The sequence below is a fragment of the Lindgomyces ingoldianus genome (genome assembly GCF_010093535.1).
Source record: "Lindgomyces ingoldianus strain ATCC 200398 unplaced genomic scaffold BDR25scaffold_40, whole genome shotgun sequence".
In the NCBI taxonomy this organism is placed as follows: Eukaryota; Fungi; Ascomycota; class Dothideomycetes; order Pleosporales; family Lindgomycetaceae; genus Lindgomyces; species Lindgomyces ingoldianus.
In genome coordinates, this window is record NW_022985201.1 from 620,704 (window position 1) to 635,261 (window position 14,558).

Sequence of the window (14,558 nt, forward strand, 5' to 3'; positions counted from 1 at the left end):
TAAAGAGACGCGAATCGCAGCCTGACTTTGGAGCGCAACATCTCAATATCTTCTTGTGGAATGAGAACGGCAACCCTTCAATGTAGAGATGACGTCGAAAGAAGCTTGCCCAAGACTGTCAAACCATTTCTTCTAATGAAGCCAAGGACGCACTGCTGTATGAAGCCGCAGTGCAATATGAATGGCCCCTCATCCCTAAGCCGGTTCCTGGACTTAAATGGAGGATTCCTATGCTTCAGGGTGGCTTCCGGGAATGCAAGGAGAGTATGTTGAAGCCCGTCCACGATATGAATAACGGGCAGAACTTAGGCATGTTCTTGCTCTTCAGTGTACACCGCTCATTTGCCCACGAACAGGTCATTATCATTTCCCATTGGCAAAAGGCATGCGGCCGGAAAGCATTTCAGGCATCACCAAGCAGGCGGTTCTTCAGTGCTCCCTAAAGCTTCTGCATCCTTAATGCTGGAGCTGTATGAATGCCAGCCCTTTAAACCATATGGAGGTCTGTTCAACCTAATCATCATTAGCGCTTTAATCCTAGTTGTAAATCTGTACCACCATTGCTGGACTCGAAGCGGAGACAGATGCACGTCACTCACGATCGTCCAAAGTTGAAATTTGAGTAATGGCACCACTGGCCTTCATGAACATGGATCATCCTAACATCAACTGATCGGCACTCTCAGGAATTCTTTGGTGGTCGATAAATATTTAAGACATTAGTTGGTGATGCCATAATTCTTGTTTTCGTCCCAGTTATTCGCTGAAGGGGAATGGAGGTGTTCGAAGTCAGGTGAGGTAGGCTGGGAACGAAGGCTAAACTCTATTTTGCTGAACTTTCACAGGAGTGCGGTGTTGCGTATATGCAGTCATTTTCACAATTGAATGCAGTGAGGACTTCACTTCTTCAGAGCACCTAACCTCATCATCGCACATTACGCCCTGTCGGTCTCGCTTTCCTGCACGTTAGTCGTACGAAAGGCATGAGATGGACAACTTTGCCAGCGCCATCGTAAAGCCATTCCGTAGCTCGTTACCAGTACTTTGGGTTCAACACATTGCCATTCCCCTTGGCGCGCTTCTGTCACAATTCACAATAACCCCTTAAACCTTCCTAGTGCTCCGACTCTACTAGGCGTAGCCCTCTCGCATGAGTTTCTATCGCGAGTCGTTCCCGTCTGCAATTTCTCTCCTACTAATAAATACTGTTCCAACTCACCGGTCGCTGATTTGGACTCGTCGGAGACTTTCCGTAACGGTTGGCGTGCATCGGATGTCTGCAGCTTCTGTACAGAATTGCAACATTACAAAGTATCTCCTTAGTTGAGGGATACACACGGACCGATTTACTTGCCTTTCGTGCACCTTCCTCTTCAAAATTTAAAATTTCGGATGTCCGCCACAGAATCCCGGTGCAGTGGTTCCCCGGCGCCACCCCTGCATTCCATGTCCCCTCACCTTTTCATCTCGTGAATGAACGAGCGAGCGTTGTGAAATTCTGAAGCAGATTCGTTATGTAATTGGGCCAGACAAACTCTGGAGACTCTAGCAACTCATCTGACAATACGGAGTACAGTGCACAAGTAGTTAAGATGCAGTGCGGGAAGGCACCGTGTAGCTAGCGTAGTATACCGGAGAAGAGTTTCTTGAGCAACCTCTCAGACAGCCGATACTTGCAGAACTCACCGATGAGCGAGCGGCCCGCACCATTATCCGCTTGCCAGTGGTGAAGTGTCACATCACACCTCGGCAGGTCCAGTCCAATATCCATCCACTGCTCAAGCCCTCGGTGCGTTCGCCCGATCCGAACACGACGCAGCAACCACAGAAAAAGAACCTCCGAACCGAAGCCGAACTTGTTATCTTTGCCCGGCCGCTGTGCCGCACCGCAAGCCGGCAGGCAGAGGCAGGGACAAGCCTGGGTTTGAGACACGAACTCGAAAACTCAAAACACCTGCACCTGTCATCTTAGGTGCAGAGGCTCTGTGTCGCTATGTGCATCCTGATTGTCGCGTGCTAGCAATGGATGATGCTGGGTACCGTGAGTAATTTCGGTGGCGCGACCGAGAGAACTTGGGCGTCCTGTATCGACCATACGATCGGATGGGCGACTGATTCTTGGGCCTGAGAGCGGAAGGATCGAGAGAGGGGAAGGGAGTGCACGCACAATCCGTTTTACAACGCTAATTCCAGGCGTGTCTCCGGGATTGGATTGGGTTGGGCTGGGCTGGGTTTCCAGTGTCCGTGAGCCTGGGGTCTGGGAAGGCGAGTTTGGAACTTGGTTCATTGAATTAGATACTAGTCATACAGGGACGTTTTGTTACGAACGGCCTCTTGTTGAATGTTGAAACAATCATACAAATGTGAACAACTGCGCGAAGTAGACAGATGTCATACTCCTTTTTGGGCTCATATCTGGTAGCGACGGCGAGTAAAATGCCGATACAGTGCCCGCCGTATGGTTACTCTTTTCGCAAAATTCAACTCCAACTCCATATGCCAACATTCAACGCCAAATGGCATCTCGTAGCATATTAAAACACACCGGGGTATAGTAATTGCATCGTCGTAAAGCCACAACCGAATCGCAATCGCAGTCGCATTCGCAGTAAATCCAATCGCGGATAAGTGCATCCATCCTTAGACAGCATGCCACTTCCCACTTGCCTTCTTCCTTTCCATTGGATCCAGGTCCTCTCTCTCGACCTTTGGAATTTCCTCTTCGCTAAAATGCAGTTCCGTCGTTTTAACAATCTTCCCACCCGCTGCCTGTGTGAACACTTTATCGTCGTCCGAGTGGAGGATACTCTCTTCGCTCTGGGCGTCACTTGCTTTGCCAGAGGACATTCCGACACCAGTTCGGTTAGATCGTAGGTTAGAAAGTTGATGTCCGTTGCTGCCACTCTGGCCGTAGTTTTGGTAGCCGCTTCGTCCGTAGGCCGTGCGGCCTTTTGAGGAAAGAAGTCCCATGCGACCTAGAACTTTTTCGAATGGAGATTTGAGGCACGGGATGCAGGCTGCGATAATCCCTGTTTGTTCTTCGAGGATAGACCAGAGGGTCAGGTCAATGGCGTCCCAGAGAGAGTCGCCCGTGATCCCGTAGTTCTTGACTAGAGTCGTTTTCACGATGCTGGCTGCTGCGGCGAATACACCAAGACCCATTAGAATAGAAAGGACAAGCTTCTCTCGAAGTGGTCGGTTCATTTTGCGAATGAAGGTAATCGGGAGAACGGCGAATGTGAGGTCGGTGGCAATCGCAATTGATGAATTGACGTATATACTGATAAAGGCGGATTCTGGCTTCGTACATACAGCATTCGGATGGGCTGCTGGGTTCCAAATTACCGCAAGAGGCCTACACTGAACCAACTGAAATACTAAACTTGCGACACATGAGGCGATTTGGATTGCAATCATCGTCCAGAGGAAGATGATCCAGGGTCTTGTGCGCTTGATTCGGAGAAGCATGCAGGCGATGCTGATTTTGATGAACATCATCGAGGCTGCCCATGGTACTGTTGACGAGAAGAGCAAATGTTGGGCGGGAATCTGCTTGTCGGCAGGGACATAGTAATTATGTCGACCAGCTCCGTATGAAACGGAAGCTGTGAACAGTGACCACTCTATGAGAGCCAGTATCTGGATGAATGGAGTTAGTGAAGGGAACAAAAGGTAAGTAAATGGGATTCTTGTGAGGATGAAGAGTTTGGGCGTACTAGAGCGGCAGTAATAGTGTAGTCATCCCATCCTAATCGTGGAGTTGGTCGTAAACGAGTGTACATGCGGCCACCGTAAAGAAGCAGTGCCACGATGTACAATCCTCCAGTGATACCTAGCAGTTTAGGTGCAGAGCTGATATCTGGACCTGGTGGTTTCTTGATTGGCGGCAGGCCTGCCATATTGAAGGCAGTCTGACAAGTAAATGACAAGGAATGGCTAAGAACACAGAGATGAGCAAGACTGAGTACAAGTAATCAGTCTTGATGGGGTTTGACGTAGTTCAGACGGGACTGGTTTCCCGCTATGCGGGCCTTAAGATATGTAGACTCACTCACTCCAAAAAGGGTTTCAACTCTCCCCATCTGGGGTAGGGTGATGTGGCTCGCCCTTGACTCGCAGCCGACCTGTGTTCGACGTTTTGGATGCCATGATCCTCGCCTTCCGGAACGAGCTGGGACGGGTGGCAAGCTCGAAATAGCCAGATCTTGAATTTAAAGTTTGGTGGGTGTTCATTTGACAGCAATGGATTGCGTCCGCGCTCGCGCATCATCAAGGCCACTGTTATGCCCCATGCTCTTCCCGGGGCACACCCCAAAAAGTTTGTCTGATGGTCGGCAGAGGAGTGCGCGGATCGGCTAGTGATTCCTTTAGCCTAATGCCCAGGAGCTAAAAGAAGAAGCTCATTGGTGAATGGAGTCATGCCAGAATCCGGGGATTTGGCACGAGCTTTGCACGGTGCTTCCACTTATCCGTGTCCCAACTTCCTGCGCATCACTGCAAGCCATCAGCTCTTCCACTGCGCGCCTGATGCCGGGGTGGAAGGGGTTAATGTTGCCTGTTAATTAGGTTCGTACTCTGAACAGCCAAAGACGCCTCATCTCTCATTTCTGTGCGCTCCTTTTCATGCACTGTTGGCACATTAAGCTTTCTAAATGACCTCTGCCCTGTATACTCGCGTGTGAAAGGTTTGACAGGCTTCATGCGTGCAGTGTCAGTCCAGCCTTACGAAGAGAAGTGAGAGGCTGTCAATCCCATTGCGATTCAAGCAGTTCAAGGTACCTCGAGCAAGAACCCTTTTCTCCGCTGTCGCGTCGTTACTTTCACGGGGGCCCGGGTGTTCACCCGGGTGCCTTGCTCGCCCTGGTCGTTGACGTTGTCTGGAGTTTCGCGGTCCCTGCTAGCTCGATGAGGGGAAGAGCTTGATGAGACGTGCGGGAGTGGGATGAACCGACTTCGGTACACGATCACAGTATTGGCTTACCGTCCCTTCGGATTCGGTTTGAAAGCCCATGGGCGCCTTCGACCTTAACATAAGGGGAATGGGCTGGCAGAAATTCTGGCATGTCCAAATGCCAAGTTGCCAACACTCCAAGCGAGAAGGCTGTCGCAATACCGGAGGCAGAGCACTACCGGGGCGTTTAAAATGTCCGTGTGCGGGACTTCTTGGCACTAGCAAGGTGTGCAAAGCTGGCCCTTCAGCCACAAGGCCGTCTTTGTAGCCTGTCATAAGCGCCTCTACCTCGGAGGGCGTATCTCGGTTCGGCGGCGAAGGATCTGGAAAATACACTGACAGCAGAGAGACATCTTTGGCTTCGCGCTTGAACTTTAAGTTGGGTCGGAGCGTTCCTGGAGGCGAAACCCCATCATGCAGAGGTACCCGAAGTACCAGAAGAAACCCGAAAGAACAAGTTGTGAAGGTGATCTTGGAGAGCTAACATGCTGCCCTCTTCAGTTTCTACTGAAAACGTAGACCCTTCGAAAAAGGATTTCAAGGCCGAAATGCGAGCGAAAGAGAATGGACACCCTGAGAATCTCCTGGGGATTATAATTATGTGAGAAGCAAAGAAAAGGAAGATAATGACAAGGTACACTTACGTTTCGATGCCAACGGTTTTGATACCTTTGGGTCCTATTCTTCGTATTACGTCCTGCAGCTGAGGCGTGAATGTTCTGCGCTGTGGACACGGATATTCCCAGGGTGTTCCTGGTTGAACTGCTCGCCTGGCGTGTTTAACATGCTCATCGCTCAGACCGAAGATACGCTATCCGACTGCAGGTACAGAAGAGCGTCCCTGCTAGGCCAACACAGAAGTTCATCGGGTCATGGTGTGGCTGATGCCAAGTGTTCTTGGAGTCAAAGCTCGTGCTTGTGGTGTTGGACACTTGAGGATCGAAGGCGAGCCTGTATCGATAATCGTCGATCCCTAACACTTCCGATTTTACGACTTACAAGCCGAGTTAGCACGAGCAAATGGGGGTTTGTCGCTTGATGCAACAACTATTTACCAATGGGATCCCTCCCCGCGGTGGAATATTCTCACAAGCAAATGTTAACACGGCAAGCTTTCACTACCTTCCGAACTTGAATGCGCCAAAATGATGTGATAATTTTCGAGATCCTTGTGGTGTGATGAGATTGTTGAGGAAATCAGGGTTTCGAAGTGCTTCAGAATCGTCGGTTGCAAAAGGCTAAAATGAGTGAGGCCTCATAGCTGGGCCTTTGCGGCTCTGCTAAATAAAACGGCGTTAATATCGACGTGTATGACCAGGGGAGGGGTTTGGACGAGGGTAGAATGCATCAAGTAAAACAGCATCGCTAAGATATGCTTCTCGGGGATAGAAACTGTACGAAAAGCGTGAAGTCACCCGCAGATCTTGATGCACAGGCTAACTAACAGCTGTCGCCGTTGGCGCAACTGCGACGATGGACCAGCTCGGGTACAAATCTCCCACTTACTTGAGAAGAACGACGAAGGCGGGCACAATTGAGACCATGGGCTACTTCTCCAAGGGGCGAGAGCATGAAGCAACCACGTCTTCGCTCTCGTGCCGCTAAGAGATACTTATCGGTGTGGAGTGGTGTTGTGGCTTCGGAGGCTTCACGAACCCAGAGGCCGTTACGAAAAGTTGGAAAAGCGAACGCCAGACATGGGAAACTCATTGGGATGGTGGTGGCATGAGTCACACGTTCACCCGCTCGCCTTCGACTAGGCCAGAGAATGTTCGGATAGACAGCAGCGGGAGACAGAGTTTGACCGGCGTGCAGCCACTCGGTACCAGGTGGTGAGTGCCTTGGCTGTCCCTTCCCCATGAAGTAGAGGTAGTGGAGTGCTGAGCAAAGGACACTTGGCACTTAGCAACGAAAATGATGATGGGTAGTTTTGAAACTGAATGAAGAGAGGTGGTTGTTGGACACACTGGAGCCTCCTCTGCGAACGTCGCCGAGGCTAGTCTCATCATCACCGAACAAACTCCGCCAGCCCTACGAAATGTCCAGAACTTCAACATCGCGCCACCGTCTTAATCCACTAAACCTCCTCACCGCCTCAATTGAGCGCTTATTTGATTTCAACAACCTGTCAAAATGAACACTGTAAGCTTCATCTTTCCGCGCCGTGATGACGCACAGCTCACAAAGCCCCAGATAAAATCTGTGTAGTACGTCACCCATACGCTTACTCTCATTTCATCTAGCCTATCCAGTCATTCATCTCATGCGCGGATACCTGTCTTCCTCGCATACAGCGTCGTCCCCAAATTCGGTCACACCTAGATACTTCACCGCACACTCGCCTTTTCCAAATTGTCCCTGTACCCAAGCTCCCGCGGACAACTTTCGCACCTGATCTCAAGACTGTAATCCTCCAAAGAACGGTTGGGACTAACATCTTACTTTGTAGCTACGGCTGGGCCACCCTAATAGTAGCCGGCGGCGGCGCATACTACTTTGCCAAAAAATCAATCAACGCTGACCGCGCCGCAAAAGCTGAAGCCGACCGACAAAAGCGCATCTACCACGCCCAACTAGAAGCCGCGCACTTCCCTCCCCCCGGTCCCAGCACTCGGCCTCCAAACCCGCCGAACTCCCAATCCTCATCGTCTACAAACACACGGGTTTCATCAACACCCGGGAGTGTGAGTAACGAGCTCGGAAAGCGGAAGATGGAGATGGGGAAGGAGAGGGAGGATAAGGACTGGCATACGCAGATGGAAGAGGCGTGTAATCCCAGCCAGGAGGCGAGCCATGACCCCGCGCCGACGAGACATGCACCTGAGGATGAAGCGCAGAAGATGAGGGAGAAGAGCAAATATGAGGCAAGTGATGTGTTCAGGTCGAGGAAAGGGGATCGATTTAGCTAAAAGGCCACCACTCTCTACGCTTTTCTACCCTCGAATCGTGAGACGGATGCTTGCGGGGAGAGGGGCCCATCATGCTGTATATATAGGGTTCACGAGGGACGACTTGGGGTTTTTTGGGTTGGAGATTGGATGGATGGGTAGAGCACAGCAGAGCAATGGAAATCTCACTCTCTGCAGTTGTATTATGCAAAAGAACCCTTTCTAATGCCAGGAGAGTGATGTAGAAATCCATGAATAGCCTGCTCTGACGCATGGAAATTCGTATGCCCGTTTTACGCCTACGCAATATATTCGGGTATAAAAGGGCTAACTCATTAGCCATGTCCACCAACACTCATGAGATCCCCGAATCACATCCCGGAGGTCAGTTGAAAAGCTTGCTGCTCGGGCTGTCCCTCCTCTTCTCGTATAACCACTTGTTGTTCAGTCCCACGCTCGCTTTCCCCATTCCGGGCGTCGGCGTTCCTGGCACGTTGCTGGAGCTGCTCTCTCCGAAGAAGCTGCCGCTCATAGGACTTCCCCTGCTGTCGTAACTGAGCCTCCTCGTTGCTGACCCACCACCCACGGCCTTCTGAAATAACGGGCTTCCTGTACTCGGGGAGAAGGGGGAGTTCGACGTTGACTTTCCCAGTGCAGCCGGGCTACCTGACAAAGGCGAGTGGGGAGCGCTGAAGCTACTTCGCGGGGTGGACTTTTGGTAGCGTGGCGGAGTGACGTAGTTCGGGGAGGCATACGCTGATCCGGGAGTGTGGGGGGTAGAGACGTTGGGATCAAGACCCATTGCCTGTCGCTGGGACGGGGTGAGCGGGATGTCGACGATCTCGTCGGGGTAGTAGCGGCGGATGAGGGGCATCAGGGCGATGATCATATTCGCGACAAATAGGAATCGGATTACCCAGATGTACCAAGCATTGTAGGGCATCTTGCTTATGAAGTTCGAGACGCCGTTGCTAGAGAAGCCGGTTAGCTCGCGTTGGAAATTTCGGAGTTCTAAGGGTGGCCGCACGCAATTGCACGCAGAAGCACGAGCTGGCTGAGCACCGAGAAAAAGGAAAATGAGCCCGTGAGGAGCAGGCCATTGATGACGAGCTGGCGGACGTTGCGCTCATCGAAGGTCGTGGCGTACTGTCGGCGGGTGATTTCGTTGAACTTGGGATGCCTCCACTTGCCAGTTGGGGTAGGCTGCTCTTGCCTCTGGGCAGCGGGCGTGACGGGGAGTGAGGGGGTTGCGGGGGCTGCCATGATGGGCCCTCGAGCGTGCAGGAACCGTCCTGGAGAGCTCTCGACAGTTAACAGACTGTTTATGGACTGCAGGTGCGGGCTGCCAGGGGCTGCGGTGAGATGGATTTTCTGGTAAGGGGTGTATGCTGCTCCTGTTGGTTAGTTGCTAGTTAGCACGCTTGAACAGCTGGCCGCTATGAAGACATGGCCGTTGGGAGAAAGTCGCGACGTTGTTAGCAAAGGTAGCCAAACTACCATGCATTGTTTTCACGACCAACTGGCTTGGCGCCAAGCCGTCGTCGGGGGTCTGCGCCCGCGTCATTTCACCCCACACGGCTGCCAACGGTCCGCAATTCACTTTCACTTCCACTTTCGCTTCCACTTTCGCTCTTCCTGGCCTCCTTTTTTGCTTTTTCCTGCTGCAGCCATGGTGGGAATAGTCGAGCAGCTTGACGTGCAAATTGCCCAACTTCTCTCCGGCTGGAATACCGTTTCCACTATTCTCCTTGTTGGGATTCTGGGCTTCGTTGGCTGGGTTGTCTATGATACCCAGGATGCTGACACCCACCCACTGCTCCTTGCGCGACAATCCCAGGCTTCTTATGTGAGGCAGCCTGGAGAGTCTGCCATCTACAGGTCTCCCGAGACTCCTCATGGCTGTATGGCTCGTCTTGTTAAGCTTCCTGCCCTGTATAACTGACGGTTCTTAGATCCTCTCCGCACCGGACTTGCGGTCAAGCCCCCAGGAGCTCCTCTGTATACTGCTGGCAGAGATGGCGACCTTCGGGATATCTGGCGCCGTGTCACGGGCGAGATACCGCTTGAGAAAAATGCTGCTTCGACCGGAGCGCTAGGCGGAAAGCCGAGTGCAACCGGAAAGATCATGACCGTGTTCGGAAAAGAGGGCATCACCGAGCATAGCATTGCGGACATTACCAAAGAGATCACCATCATAGGAAAGCATTTGCAGTCCCACGGAGCTAAGAAGGTCGCCATCTACCTGCCGAACAGCGTCGAGTTTCTGGCTGCTCTCTTTGCAGCGGCATTCTATGGCTTCTCTCCCGTCTTGATCCCATACAACCAACCCCATCCTGCCCTTATCGAGCTACTCATTCGGACTGGTGCCGATTCATTGATCGCCGAGGCTGGGTCTCTTCCCCTGGCTGATGTAACCAGAGGAGTCTCGGGTCTTCGCCAGGTTATCTGGACAGTGGAAAAGACGAGCAGGCATATGGATTGGAATGAAGTACCGGAGGGTATTGGAGGCAAAATCGATGTGTCGGTGTGGCACCAGTTGGTACAGGATCAGAAGAATGGCACGTTGGAGCTACCTCAAGATGCAGCCAAGGCTCCCAGTATGGTTTTCCTGTGGCAGGAAGGCGTCTCCAAGTCTGTTGAGATTGTAGAATTCACACAACAGGTGAGTTCTCTCGATCCTCCCAAAGCCTCCCTGCAATACTAATACAGTCATAGAACATCTGCGCGGCTACTGGTGCTCTCATCTCATCTTTACCTGGAGCACAGCGCATGAGCCCCTCCGACTTGTTTCTTCCGGCAGACAGTTTCACGCACTCGTACTGCTTGTGCCTCACACTGGCTGCGTTGTTTTCACATGCCACAGTCATCGTCAACTCAGTAGCCGGTCCTGGCATCGACCTTACCTTGGCAACCCGAACTATTGCTCCTACCATTGCTGTCGTCTCCGCGGAAACTGCCATCAAGCTGCATAGCACTACGACGGCCTCGATCACAAGCGGCCTCAAGAAGCTTGTGCATTACCTAGAGACACGAGTTCTGATCTCAGGACGAATGCCAACTGATACATTCTTCACACGCCTCAATGCCCCAACAAGAGCGTCTGTCGGAACTACTCCTGGAAAGTTGCGGCTTCTCTATGTCTCAGAGCGAGCTGGACAAAACACTCCTCCTCTGACTTCCTCTGACCTCTCGGATCTCCGCATTTATACAAGTGCACGTGTCGTATATGCCTTGACTGCAGCAAAAGTTGCGGGAGCGGTTGCACAGACTAACATCTATGATTACCGACGAGGAACAACGCCGGCCAATAAACATAGCCACTTCGGCATTCCCCTTAGCTGTGTAGAAGTGAAACTGAAAGATACCTTATCCCATAGGACGACAGATGACCAGTGTGCTGGTGAGGTCGTAGTTACGGGTGCTTCAGTTGCTGGCGGAGAGACATGTTTGGGTTTGAATGGTGTGTAAAGCGGTGCACAAAACAAAAATAGCTTACTGACTAAGCACTAGGTACCTTCCGGGAAGATCACACGCTGGCTTACATTTGACTAAGGACTGAACCTGCAGGATTTGATATGTAGGATTCAATTGTCAAAACAACTCTGATCATGAATTTCTCTCGCTTATGAAAGGGCAATTAAGGGTCCGATATATTTGACCTCAATGCAGATCAGCAGGCTCTCCTTTGACATTCTGCCCATTGTCGGCTTGTCGTGCAGTATCCGAAGAAGGCTGTGTATCATCATATCATGCCCACGCGAGGACACGAGGTTGACGCGGGACATATTAGCGGGTGGCTCCGACATGTGGACCTCGACCCTCTCGCCATGGAATTCTAGAAGTCCATCTCGCCGCACCTAGGTAGCCTCGCCTCCATTTAGCGCTTGGCCTGCACCTTTCCCCCGCTCATGCCCATCTCCCTTCGTTCTCACAGTCTTGCTCTCGACCTAAGTAAAAGGGCCCTGGGACATAAAAAATCTATGCAGTTGCCTGGACCTGTGAATAGAGTACAAAATTGTGCTTGTCACTTGTCACTGTCGCGTGGGGAACCTCGCGGCAGCCAAATGCTGACTTCGATGATCTGGGGAAGTGTATCCCGTCGTGCAGGGTTTAATGATGAACGGCGCAACGATCGTCGCAGGGTATCTTATCTCTCCTGCACCCGTGTCGAATGACAATGGACAGATCTTACGAAAGTTTTCAGACGCGTTTTGCACATCGCGTTGGCTCGCGGTCGAGATGTGTCAACCGTCCCGAGGTTGATGTTTCTGGGTGAATTTTGATTTGTTGGTGTGTGGCCATCAGCCTCGTATGGCAGAATCACTTACGGCAAAAGCTTATCTTACCGACGAACATGGACTGTGGAGCTTGGCCGCGATAGCACTTGTATGATAGTTCGACAGACAACTTCCCAAGACGGTGGGACGGATCCATTCTTGTGCGACTTACAACCTACAAAAGGTCGTCGGTTTCCACCTGCATAGAGAAAGAATCGTGAACGAAACTCCACCCACGCTAGTCCCGTTTGGGTCTTTTGGCGGTTAACGTTCACCATGCCAGTGTTTGAGCGCCCGCATCTCAAGGTCGAGCAGCCAAAGTCGGCGTTTGCGGAGGGGAATGCGCGATGGTAGGCTTTGGAATTGTTTCAAGCTGTTGGGCTTGAGAGCTTAATCGAGTCTTGATATTGATGATGTGACTGAGTACTGATGACTTTTTAGGACCAACAAAGATTTAGACCCCGTACCTCGACATGCAAGGAAATGGGGGGTGACCTCAATCATAGCATATTGGATATCTGATGCTTTCAAGTAGGGGCCACTGAATAGATTTACAACTCCACAGGAATGGGTGACTGATTGGCATTTTTAGCGCTGCCACCTGGCAATTCGCCTCGGGCATCATTGCCATTGGTAGGAGATTTCTATAATTGTGTAGATTGAAGAAGCCTTGCTAATTGACATAGGCCTTACATGGAGAGAATCTCTCGGGGTCGTAGCCCTTGGCTTCTTCATCATTTCCTTCGTTATTGCGCTGAATGGCGCTACTGGAGTTATTCGTACGCCTCCCTACATCTGCACCTAAATAAAGTCCTCTGTCCAAGAAACAGAAGGTGTCTAACACATGCCAGACCACGCACCATTCCCCGTCCTAGCTCGTGCCTCCTGGGGCTTTTGGGGCTCCTACATCGCCATCATCTCACGCGCCATCCTCGCCATCTTCTGGTTCGCCATCCAAACCATGAACGGCGCCAACACAATCCGTGTCATGCTAGGCGCCATCTGGCCCTCCTTTCTCACTCTCCCAAACCATATCCCCGCGTCTCAAGGCATTGAGACCAATACCATGGTCTGTTTTTTCTTGTTCTGGCTGATCCAGATTCCTTTTTTGTACATGCATCCGAACAATTTGCGGTGGTTGTTCATGGTGAAGAGTGTTATTGTGCCGATTGCCTGGGTCGCAATCCTGATCTGGGCGTTTGTGGCGACAGAGGGGGGAAGTCTGTTTGATCAGAAAGCGACGATTCATGGGAGTGCGTATTCATGGGCCTTTTTGTCCTCGCTCACCTCAGTTATTGGGAATTATGCTACACTTTCTGTGAATCAAGTAAGCTTAAATCCTTCCCTCCCTACCCGCTTCCCTTTCCAGCCATCTTTAAGTGAGTTCAAGGGTGACTGCAATTCGCTGATACTTCGAACAAGGCCGATTTCTCCCGCTACTCCCGCGTCTCCGTAAAATGGCAACTCCTCTACGTCCCCATGCTCCCCATAATATTCACCTTCATCTCCTTCATTGGCATCGCCGCCTCCTCCGCCGGCGCCGTCCGTTACGGCACCCTGCAGTGGGACCCCATGGCTCTCATCGCTAACTGGACCTCCCGGTCCTGTCGTTTCTTTGCTGCATTCTCATTCGCCCTCGCCGCCCTCGGAGTCAACATCTCTGCTAACTCCCTCTCGGCTGCTAACGACCTCACAGCGCTATTCCCGCAATACGTTAATATTAGAAGAGGCCAGCTGCTGTGCGCAGTGATATGCTGGGCGCTTGTACCATGGAAGATTTTGGCATCCGCAGGAAGTTTTCTTAATTTCATGGCGGCGTATGCGGTTTTCCTTGGGCCTATTGCTGCGATCATGGTCTGGGATTTCTGGTTGATCCACCACCGCAAATACAACACCCTCGCACTGTACCAACCGCACTCTATCTACCGCTATACCGGCGGCGTCAACTTCCGCGCCGTCATCGCATTTCTCGTTGGCGTCGCCCCTAACCTCCCGGGTTTTATCAATTCGATTAATAGCAACATCGACGTTGGTGTGGGAGTCCATCCGTACCAGTTTGGCTGGCTGCTTGGGTTTGTGGGAACGAGTATTGTGTATGTGGGTTTGGCGTATGCGTTCCCGCCCAAGGAGTCGATGATTGATAAGGCGGTGTTGCCAGATCAGGTATATGAAGAGCAGGGGTATGATATTGAGGGTGTTTCTATGGAGGGAAGTGGGGGTGAGGAGGACGGGAGAGAGAATAGGGGTGAGAAGAGGGGTTTTAAGGCTTGGGCCGAGAGAATGCTGTAGGTGGAAAGAGGGGAGGCGGATGGCGGTGGGGAGTTGGTATAGGGCTATATCTTGAGATATAAAGTGAGGCAGAATCAGAACACTGGGTTTAGTGTTGGTCAAGTACATAGATAAGAGAGATTTGCCACGGGCTTGCACAAATACAGCTGTTGC

At 51.6% G+C, this 14,558-nt stretch overlaps 5 protein-coding genes across 5 annotated transcripts; 3 read left to right on the forward strand and 2 right to left on the reverse strand.

Moving 5' to 3' along the window:
* Window positions 1-2,463: 2,463 nt before the first annotated feature.
* BDR25DRAFT_91667 (uncharacterized protein) lies at window positions 2,464-3,983 on the reverse strand. Its single transcript, XM_033699236.1, has 2 exons — window positions 3,717-3,983; window positions 2,464-3,639 (listed from the first exon to the last, which is right to left on the reverse strand). Exons 1-2 carry the CDS (start codon window positions 3,897-3,899, stop codon window positions 2,641-2,643), a joined length of 1,182 nt encoding a protein of 393 aa, XP_033542065.1. The 5' UTR covers window positions 3,900-3,983; the 3' UTR covers window positions 2,464-2,640.
* Window positions 3,984-7,002: 3,019 nt separating this feature from the next.
* On the forward strand, window positions 7,003-8,053 carry BDR25DRAFT_306849 (uncharacterized protein). Its single transcript, XM_033690720.1, has 3 exons — window positions 7,003-7,093; window positions 7,145-7,158; window positions 7,401-8,053. Exons 1-3 carry the CDS (start codon window positions 7,085-7,087, stop codon window positions 7,858-7,860), a joined length of 483 nt encoding a protein of 160 aa, XP_033542066.1. The 5' UTR covers window positions 7,003-7,084; the 3' UTR covers window positions 7,861-8,053.
* Window positions 8,054-8,098: 45 nt separating this feature from the next.
* On the reverse strand, window positions 8,099-9,306 carry BDR25DRAFT_270749 (uncharacterized protein). The gene is made up of 2 exons (XM_033687225.1): window positions 8,867-9,306; window positions 8,099-8,810 (listed from the first exon to the last, which is right to left on the reverse strand). The coding sequence occupies exons 1-2, from the start codon at window positions 9,100-9,102 to the stop codon at window positions 8,225-8,227; spliced, it is 822 nt and encodes a 273-aa protein (XP_033542067.1). The 5' UTR covers window positions 9,103-9,306; the 3' UTR covers window positions 8,099-8,224.
* Window positions 9,307-9,434: 128 nt separating this feature from the next.
* Window positions 9,435-11,792, forward strand: BDR25DRAFT_270752 (uncharacterized protein). The gene is made up of 4 exons (XM_033687226.1): window positions 9,435-9,740; window positions 9,792-10,501; window positions 10,555-11,299; window positions 11,350-11,792. Exons 1-4 carry the CDS (start codon window positions 9,509-9,511, stop codon window positions 11,385-11,387), a joined length of 1,725 nt encoding a protein of 574 aa, XP_033542068.1. The 5' UTR covers window positions 9,435-9,508; the 3' UTR covers window positions 11,388-11,792.
* A 383-nt stretch (window positions 11,793-12,175) lies between these two features.
* BDR25DRAFT_306853 (uracil permease) lies at window positions 12,176-14,460 on the forward strand. The gene is made up of 6 exons (XM_033690721.1): window positions 12,176-12,466; window positions 12,558-12,647; window positions 12,709-12,749; window positions 12,803-12,895; window positions 12,968-13,443; window positions 13,539-14,460. Exons 1-6 carry the CDS (start codon window positions 12,393-12,395, stop codon window positions 14,403-14,405), a joined length of 1,641 nt encoding a protein of 546 aa, XP_033542069.1. The 5' UTR covers window positions 12,176-12,392; the 3' UTR covers window positions 14,406-14,460.
* Window positions 14,461-14,558: the final 98 nt, after the last annotated feature.